The sequence below is a fragment of the Orbicella franksi genome, chromosome 5, assembly GCF_964199315.1.
Source record: "Orbicella franksi chromosome 5, jaOrbFran1.1, whole genome shotgun sequence".
NCBI classification, from domain to species: Eukaryota; Metazoa; Cnidaria; class Anthozoa; order Scleractinia; family Merulinidae; genus Orbicella; species Orbicella franksi.
The window spans coordinates 31,999,497-32,009,343 of record NC_138149.1 but is presented as its reverse complement, the minus strand read 5'-3'; the positions used below and the strand labels follow the sequence as shown (position 1 = coordinate 32,009,343).

At 38.4% G+C, this 9,847-nt stretch overlaps 1 protein-coding gene across 1 annotated transcript; it reads left to right on the top strand.

Moving 5' to 3' along the window:
- The first annotated feature begins 3,758 nt into the window (after positions 1 to 3,758).
- LOC145487948 (uncharacterized) lies at positions 3,759 to 6,479 on the top strand. The gene is made up of 3 exons (XM_081466716.1): positions 3,759 to 3,787; positions 5,114 to 5,283; positions 5,509 to 6,479. The coding sequence occupies exons 1-3, from the start codon at positions 3,759 to 3,761 to the stop codon at positions 6,477 to 6,479; spliced, it is 1,170 nt and encodes a 389-aa protein (XP_081322842.1).
- Positions 6,480 to 9,847: the final 3,368 nt, after the last annotated feature.

The window sequence follows — 9,847 nt, the reverse complement described above, 5'->3', positions numbered from 1 at the left end:
TACAGACTTTATTTGGAAATAACCTTATTTTTTACCACACCCAGTAGACAAATCATCTCATGTCACGTGACAGACGTTAAAATGTTACGATTTTTTGGTTTATATCATCACGACACTATTGGTCTTTGATGAGCCCAAGTTTCGGAAATTCTACTTAAAAACCTTGCAAAGTAGAAATGTTGGCGCGAAGTCAGTCGGTAAAAAAGAAAACTTTTGAGAAAAATGCACTTTAAGTTTCTTACACGAAGTATTAAGAATTTAATGAGCCACGAATAGCGTGGGGGGGGGGGGGAGGGGGGTGCAGATTGGATCTTGGGGGAGGGGGTGGAAAGGTTGTTCTATTTTGTAAAAAGTTACCGTAGTTGTGGGAAATATTCCTTTTCATAAGGGAAATGAATTAGCCTGTGATGGCAAAGCTTTTCACGACTAATCATACCAATCGAGTTGTTCATGTCTTTAAAGTTTTTTCTAAACAGTTTCGTTCATATTTGTTAAAACTAAACTATATTTTTGGTCACGTTCTTATAGCAAACGTTCACGTTCTTATAGGCGCGGTGGCCTCATGGTTAGTGCGCTCGTCTCCGGATCGAGCGGTCCGGGTTCGAGCCCTGGCCGGGGACATTGTGTTGTGTTCTTGGGCAAGACACTTTACTCTCACAGTGCCTCTCTCCACCCAGGTGTATAAATGGGTCCCGGCGAACTTAATGCTGGGGGTAACCCTACGATGGACTAGCATCCCATCCCGGGGGGAGTAGAAATACTCCTAGTCGCTTCATGCTACAGAAACCGGGATAAGCTCCGGCCTGATGGGCCACTTGGCTCGCATGCAGACTTTACCTTTACCTCTTATAGCAAACAGTCTTTGCTATGGCCGTTGCTACGTGAAAAAACTTATACCACTGTGTACTTTCCTTAAATTTCACACCCATCTCGAAGAAAATTCGGCAAGACCGTTTCAGAGTTTTTTTGACAAGTCCTCGAGGGTCTTAAGTCTGGTGTTTCCAAGATACTGAATTTTTCATGAACATCGCTATATTTTAGGGTATCATACCCCCTTAACAAAATTACGGCCGCTTCCTGGCGTTTCGAAGTGTCTGTGAAAAGGATTTAGATAAAGTTTTGAACGACTAGTAGATTTGTACTAAAACAATTAGATTATATAATTGACTCGGGCTGCGCCCTCGTCAACTATCACACTTTAGTAGAATTCTACTTGTATACTAATGCAAATGCTGTAATCTGATTGGCTGAGCCATTGAACACTATCAGCCATTAGTGTGCAGTGATGGAGGTCGTCTAGGAAAGGGCGACGTTTTTTTCGTTTTTCCAAATTTTTTCGAGGAAAATTTTGATGCAAATGGATAATTAAATTCCTGAGAAGTCTAGACGAAGGACTTTTCCGGTTTATTGACTTTAAAAAAAGTTGAAATTATTGAGAAAACTGATGCGTGTGCGCACAGAACTTCAATTTTAAATGACAATTCAATCCGAGCGATCTTTTTCAGGCTCAAAGTTTAATAATACCTCAAGAAATAATTGGAAATTGTTATCTATTGCTAGTAAGAATTCTACTAAAACAATTAGATTATTCGGTCTCGATTTCTATGAGGTGATAGTTGAATCGGCCTTCGGTCTCATCAACTATCAACTCATAGAAATCTCGAGCTCAAAATCTAATTGTTAATTATAGTTCACCACTACTATAACCTATAATCTCCGATTCTTATAGATTTAAATTTATCACGTGACGCGATAGTGTTCATCCGCGGAGAGACACTATCAACCCATAGTGCCTGTCCGAGGAAAATACCCGGATGGATAGTACTCGTCCGTGAAAATGTTTCTGTAAACAAGCGGGCTTATAGAAAATAAACAATTGAAATTGTATTAAGTGGGTTTTTGTCTGTTTTCTTTTTCAAATTTTACATTTGGTTTTAACGGCTTTCATCTAAAAAAGTTGAAAATAATGCAATATGATTTTTAGTGGTGCACGGAAGAAAATTTAGTGGTGAACAATAAAGACAATAGAGTGTCTCGGAACTATCGGTCTGATAGCTGTCCCTTGGAAATTTGATGTTCTTAAACTAACATATTTGCTAAAGGAAATAAATAGTTAACAACTAGTTTCTGTCGAGGAACTATTTAGTTCCTCGACAGAAACACTCTATTGTTTAAATAGCAATCTCGAGCTGTACATGCCCGTAAATGATCCCCGGACCGCAAATTAATGATCCCAGGACTGGAATTGATCCCCAAATTGTACCGCAAATGATCTCCGCACCAGAAATGGCGCCTCGCAATAAAAGAGGGCAATGTATGGACTCAAGAATTTGGACGGTGGATTAAAAAATTATATAATCGATTTCTTTTATTAATGTGAAACTCAGAAAACTGTGAACACTTTGATTTGATTCTGAAAGGTTAATTGTGAACTTAATCAATCACATTTAAGTTCAGCAGGGACCCGTTTCTCGAAAGCCCCGGAAACTTTTCGGGCCCGCAAAGCGATTTTTAATTTATCTGTATCTAAAAACAAAGAGGTGTAAACGCCTGAAACTTTTTGTATGAAGAGAACCTCTCTTGATGTTAAGAATATCATGTGAATAAAACAGCTATGGAATCACAAGGTTTAAAGATTTCGCTACGGCTTTCCGGGTGCGAAAACGTTTCGGGACCTTCGAGAAACGGGCCCCAGGACAAGCGAGACTGAAACTTCAAGACCACAACTGATTACAGCTCCTGTTTGCGGTTCAGTTTTCTCAAGGTTAACTGGCTTTTTCCTTGCTGTGCAATAATATTCCATAAGTATTTCTGGTTTCACGTTTTTCTGAGTTTCACAGCAATACTACAATATTTTGATAACGTAAGCGAAATGCACAGTATTAACAATTTGAATGCAAATTTCACAGCTTTTTAAAACATGAAACCAACGTCACGGAATCCTGTGTTTGAAATTTGTAGTTTAGCTAGGTACTTTCCTGAATGAATTTATTGGGTCCGGGCCTAAGATGCATGCTATGTTCACTATATCGTCAATAAGTTGGAGACAACTGAGAATTCCCAAGTGAATTGACATACATTTTCGCGCAACCTACGGCACAGAAGAGATTATTGACAGTAAAAAGAAAATTGCACGAGCAAAAGAACCAGCTCCACTTGTACTGCTTTCAAGATAGGTAAATCGTTTATGAATCTATCTAAAGAACACTGGGGAAACTCGCACGAAGAACTCTTGTGCACTTTCATAGAAGCTCCTGTCTACCAAGGACGCAGTTATAAGAAGTATACAGGGAAAAGTTGTAAGTGGTTAATTAGATTGCAGAGGGTTCATGTTTATTTTTACGGTGCGTTTCCCAAACGAAAAATTTATACAGTCAACACATGTCAATTTGGTATTTTGCGCAGTCTGCTTAATGTTTTATATTGCTGCTTTAATTATACCTGGTGTACTTATCCTGTTTTCACCTAGGATAATTAAACAAACATGTATCCATCCATAGACTTTTCATGAAGTCCACGCCATTCCTAACTTTTTGCGGTGGAATCAGTTCCGGTCCTGGGATCGTTTGCGGTCCAATTGGGGGATCATTTTGCGGTCTGGAGATCATTTGCGGTCCGGGATCATTTGCCTGTATAGTCTCCTGGTCTTAAATTGGCCTTGCTTCCATATTTCACAATGTTTTAGTAGACAATTTATGAATTTCCTGTGAAAAAGGAACCAGATCCTCCCTCCCCCTGGGGCAGATCGTGGGTGCAAGATGCATGCAGTCGGGCTGCTAGGTCAGCGGTAATTTTTAATGAAAATTCAAAGTCGAGTGTCTCAGCTGGTGAAGAAAGTCATTCACATCCTTTGAGGGTTACCACAGAGGCAAGAGCAAGACTTAGCACTCCAGCGAAAGCGGCAATTTCAGGAGAACGCAAAGTGCAAGCAAATCCAGCTAAAAAAAAAAGCGAAATGTCCGCGCCAGAGCCGATCCATGAGTGAGTGCTTGGGAGAGCCAACTGGTTTGTCTCCGGCCAGTTGGGATTCTTTGTTTCAGTTGTTTGCTCGGCCCCACTAGCACTTGTGCTATAACACTGCCGAGGGTAGATAAAGGTCATAATTTTTTATAATTTATTATAGATAAAATGATTTCAAAGGACTGAAAGGACGGCATCTTACTGTGGTGTCGGGTAAACTCGGATGTGGTGCACGCAAGGAAACCGTGTACAAAACGAAAAGCTCTGTTATTAAGCACATTGCATCCCAGAAACATATTAAATCAAAGAAAGTTAGTGCAAAAAGCAAGAAAAAGTACCAGAGTATTGTAGACCTGATGGAAAGAAACGACGGACGATCAGTGCCTTGAAAATGACGTGCATTTCTGTGTACTGGTAGTCTGGTACAACATAAGTTAGTTTAGATTAAGGACAAGTTTACATGCGTTTAGCAACTCTGATTGCAGCAATTAAATTGCATGAAAATGGTTAGAAGTCTTGACAACAGCAACAACAATTTATTAGCTCATACTAGAATTTTTACGAGTTAATGCGTAGCTTTAATCATACATTTTTTGGTTTTAATTGAAGACAAAGTTATTTAGCAACGCTGGTTACGCCGCAAAATTGCACAAAAATGCTTAGAAATCTTACTTTTATCGTACAATTTGCATATTTTTGCATCAGACCAAATAAAGCAAGAGAGCAACAGGTTTTTTTTTGTTTTTTTGGGGGGCAATTTTTGAGCAACTTCTTTACAAAAAGCAACTTTTGAGCAATTTTTTGGGAAATCTCAAGCAACTTTTTGGGAAACTCTCGAGCAACTTGTGGAAAGCCCTTCTTAAAACAGCAGGCTCAAGGACGTTCCTAGCACGAAATTGTCCACTCGTAAGACTAGAATACGCCAACCCAATGGAAAACACTAGCCATAAGCCCTCAAGTACGCCTTGCGGACCGTTTATTTTATTCCTGTTAGGATATAAGCCCCTCCGTTTATACGCCAATCTAAAAACCCTTACGAAGTTGTTTAAGCGCAAAGCTTTTAAGCGGCAGTTTACGGTATATTCTACTCTTATAATATTTCTCTTTATCCAAATTAGCATTAGAATGATTCCGGTTTTTTCTCCTTTTTCAGGCATCAGCTGAGCCCTTACTGTCCCAACCACAAAGCAGCGATGTCACGCCGTCTTTGTCGCATGCTCAGATGGCCCATTCTTGCCATATTAGTCATTGCAATGGTACTTTTTACAGGAATATTTAAGTATCAAGAAGAAATAGTGAAAAAAGCAACTATCATTGTGCCAGGTAAGCCAAATGTTCAATAGACTGCGAACAGTCTCTCTTTTGCTCGAAAAAAAGATTCGTGCTACCTCTAATAAAATAAGAATGTATGTCACTACGTCTTGTATTAAGACAGTTCTTAAAAAAAAACGAAAGATGTTCCTTGAGGAATTTATTATATTATATTTATCATTTGATATATTACTCCATAATTCCTCGTGATGAAGGGTGCTTCTCTGTTTATTGCAGCTAAAACTGCGAATAAAAGAGTTGTAAGCGCCACGAAGGAGGGACCACAAACTATATTGCAAACTCAAAAGCTTTACAGTTCTCCAGATATCTGTGGCAAAGAATGGCAGTCAAAATATCAAGGTCTGCACCAAGACATCATCAACAACAAGCGAGAAGCGAAATTTCTCGTTTACTCCTGTCCTTGGACAAACAAAGGCTGTTGTGGTTACGGCAACCGAGTTTACGCAATGATCTCGTTGTTTTATTTGGCAATTCTTACTGATTGGGCGTTTTTGATTCATTGGAAAGCACTCAAACCGTTAGAAAGCTTTCTGGCGCCAAAGAGTATCAACTGGACTTTTCCGATTCCACTTTTGGAAACACGCAAACATTACTGGAGAACTGGTGGTCATACAAACAAAGCTCTCGACGGTTGGTTAACAAAAAGCACCTCAGCAGTAGTGAATTTGGTGAAAAAAGAAAATTTCAAGGTTTATTTCGATAAACCGGTGGAAATTGTAACATCGATTTTATATTTTGCGGAAGGCGTAATGCAGAAGAACAAAGATCTGATGCAACGAGCGCAAGACATGGAAATCAGCCCCTTGTTACCAGGCTCCCAGCGGTACGCAATGATAGGCTGCGCGTTTGATTTCCTGTTCCACACAACTCCTCGCTTGCAGAACGCTTTACAAAACACGAGAAAAAAGCTTCGTAAAAACAGCGCCTTCGTCATAGGAATTCATATTCGACTAGGGGATACACCGTTCGGGAGGAATCATACAAGAGTTTCTGAGTCTGATTTTCAAAAATATTTCTGGTGTGCAACGAAAGTCGAACGAAAACTATTCAGTCTTGATGGTAAAAAACATGCGCGATGGTTTCTAGCGGCGGACAGTCTTCTGGTGAAAGATTATGCGAGAAAACACTTTGCAGAGAAGGTTATCACGGCGGAAAATAAGCCAGAACATTTAGATACCTTCAAGTAAGGTGAAAAACCGCCTTCAGATGAGAGTATGATGGGAGTTTTACATGACCACTTCATGTTAGCCGAGTGTGACTTCCTTGTGTTGTCTGAAAGCAGCTTTAGTAGAACAGCGGTTGGTGTGGGCATGCGCAGTAGTGAAACTCACACATTTGGAGAAAACTGTTCTTTGAAATTGAAGAAACATTTTTAACATGCGTTTAAGGGGGCCTTCTTAACTACAGATTTAGAGCAGTTGCTAAGGGATTGCAGAAAGCGATATTTAGAGGAATTGGGAAAGCTATTTTGGAGTGTTTTGCAGTGCTAAATGGTAAATTTATATGTGGGAACATTTGCTGTGAAAAAAATGTGATTTCGCGTGCGTAACTAGTGCCAGTCCTAAGCCGCGCGTTTAGAATTTTGGAAGAAAAGAGGAAGAGTTCTGAATTTTCTTGTGAATCAGAAATAATTTACCCTTCTTTATAACTGTACGTATGGAATTACTGTTTACCCGTTACAGAGGAAAGCTATTGTAGAAAGTCTTTTAATACGGGGGTTTATCACCTGATAACTTTAATGATATTGCGAGTTTCATAAAACCCGTACGTAGCATTAAGCACCTGGACGTTCTTAATGTATTGACACTGATTTAAAGCTTTGGATTTAGATGCCTGTTAAGTTTTAGGGTGCTTACCATTTCTTTTTTATTTTTTATTTTTTATTTTTTATTATTGATACAACATAAACTACAATAGGACAATTAAAGGAGATACAAAAGATAATACAGAAGGTAATGGTGTGTGTTACAAAAAACAATACGAAAAAGAAGAGAAGTACAAACTAATTCAAAGTACAACATTTTGAGTAGGAATCAATTACTAAATTAAGAATTAATTAAATTCATTAAGAGTTAATTAAATTATTTAATAACTTAAGTAAGTAAGTAAAATGAAAAAAAAAATTTAAATAAAGTCTTTCAACTTTTTGCTGACATCTTCGGAGGTTTTATTTTTAACGTAACTGCTATTTGTTGTGAAGTATTCAATTTGCTCTTAAGTAAAGAAGGAAAGCCGTCAAAGGGTACATCATCGCTGTCTTGGATAGTACAAAAGATATAATACTTGGCTACCAAGGTGACATAGTGTAAAATGTCTTCTGATTCTGTGGTGTTATCATGCCAACCAAAAAGGACATTATGTTCGGTGAGAGTTATTATGTTTTTATGTTTTTCAAACCAGCAATTTTAAAAAGACAGACAAGAAATTGGAAATTACAGAACAAAGGTAAAATAAGGGAGGCAATGTTTGCAGTTGCATTTTGCATAGCTGACAGATTTCAGAATCGCATAGCTTCATACGGAAAAGGGAATGCCTAGTTGGAAATATGTTGTGGATGATTTTATATATAAAAATTTGAAGCTTTGTTTCGATTGTGGTAACAAAGGGAAGGTTATAAACTTTCTTTAAGCATTCTTTCGAAAAACCATATTGAAGTAATTTTGGTTCAGCAGTTGGGGGTTGGCAGTAGTGGTCTATAATTGCTGTATAGACAGCACGGGTGGTGAAATTCTTAGACAGAGGAGGTTCTTGTGACGCGTTGTGATTTTCAATAGCGATTTCTGTGCGTTTGATTGTGCGTCTCCAGCTTGGTGGAATGGCGCTTGTTAAACCATAGTAGGCTGTAAACGGGACACGTAACTGAAACATTCGTTGAAATTTGTCAAGTGATAAGAAGTTAAAATTTTCGTCAAGCAGGTCATTTATGTACATGATTCCAGTTCGATGCCATTGTTTTAAATAGATCATCTGTTTATCTATTAAAATATTTTTATTGTTCCAGATAATTTCGTTTCGCTTGTGTGTATTGTCTTCTAATATAATGTAATTGTTTTCTTGCCAGTACTTTAATATTGCGTGATAGAAGGGTGGCACATTATTCAAATTCAGTGACTAAACATTATATCTACAGTTTAGTAGGAAAGAAAGACCGCCGCGTTCCCTGGAGAAGTGTTCGATAAGAGTTTTCCAAGAGGAGTCAGAGTTTTGGCATATTCTTTTAATCCAGACAATTTTTAGCGCGCTGTTCATTACTTCGAAGTCGATCATTTTTAATCCGCCTTTATTTTTTTCACCAACTATCGTCATTCTCTTAATTTTGGGGGTTTACCCTGCCAAATGAAATTAAAGATGATGCTGTTAATCGTGTCAGACAAGTTTTTAGGTAAATTAAGATTGGAGCTGTTGAAAATTACTTTTGATAAAGCTATAGTTTTGACGATGTTTATTTTGCCAATTAAGGTTAGTTTCCTATTTTTCCAGATATTTAAAATCCTATTCATATTTCGCAGCTTTTCATCGAAGTTAAGCTTATCAGCTTTGGTGGTGTCGTAGGAGAAGAATACACGTAAGGCACAGATGGGATCGACAGGCCAGTTGAAATTAAAAGGAGTGTCGGATCTGTTTTTCCACTTGCCAAGCCACATGGCTTCGGTTTTGGAGGTATTGACTGAGTTCTAGACCAGACACAACTTTGAATTGGCTTAGCAGTTTAAGTAAATGACTAATAGATTCCGTGTCACTGAGAAAAACTGTGGTATTATCCGCATACATGGTCGTTTTAATTTCGTGGTTTCCTAATGTTATTCCTTTGATGAGATTGTGATTTTTTATGGCTCTTCCGAGAAGGTCGAGACCGATAACAAATAGAAGGCCTGATAGAGGACAACCTTGCCTTACCACACGCGTTAAAGAAAAGAAGTGAGACGGGTGGCCATTGTTCAGAACACAGCTGGAAATGTTGGAGTATATAGTCCTGAACCATTGTAGAAAATTTGGCCCAAAGTTGAAGAGCATGAGTGCTTTGTCTAAGTAATTCCACTCAATGGTATCGAAAGCTTTCCGGAAAGCCACAAAAACGGCCAGGCCAGGAGAATTTTCTTTTTGCAGATAAAACATTTGATCTTGAATTAATCGGATATTTTCACCAATGTAGCGTCCTTTTACATAGCCAGTTTGGTCGGGATTTATTATTTTTGGTAATACTTTTTCTAAGCGATTTTCTAAAACTTTAGTGAGAATTTTGTAATCAACGTTCAAAAGAGATATTGGTCGAAGATTTTCAAGAATGGTTTTATCTTTATTTTTTGGGGGAATAAGAGAGATTATGCCTCGTCGTTGGGATATCGACAAGGAGCCGTTTGTGAACGCGTAGTCAAAACTTCCAACAATCAGCGATTTTAGCTCTGGCCAGAAAAATTTTAAAAACTCAGTTGTTAAGCCGTCGGTACCGGGAGATTTGGCTACAGCGAATTCTTTTAGGGCTTTAAAGGCCTCAATTTCTGTGATCAAACCTTCACATAAAGCTTGCTCGTTGTCGGACAAAGTAGAAAGGTTG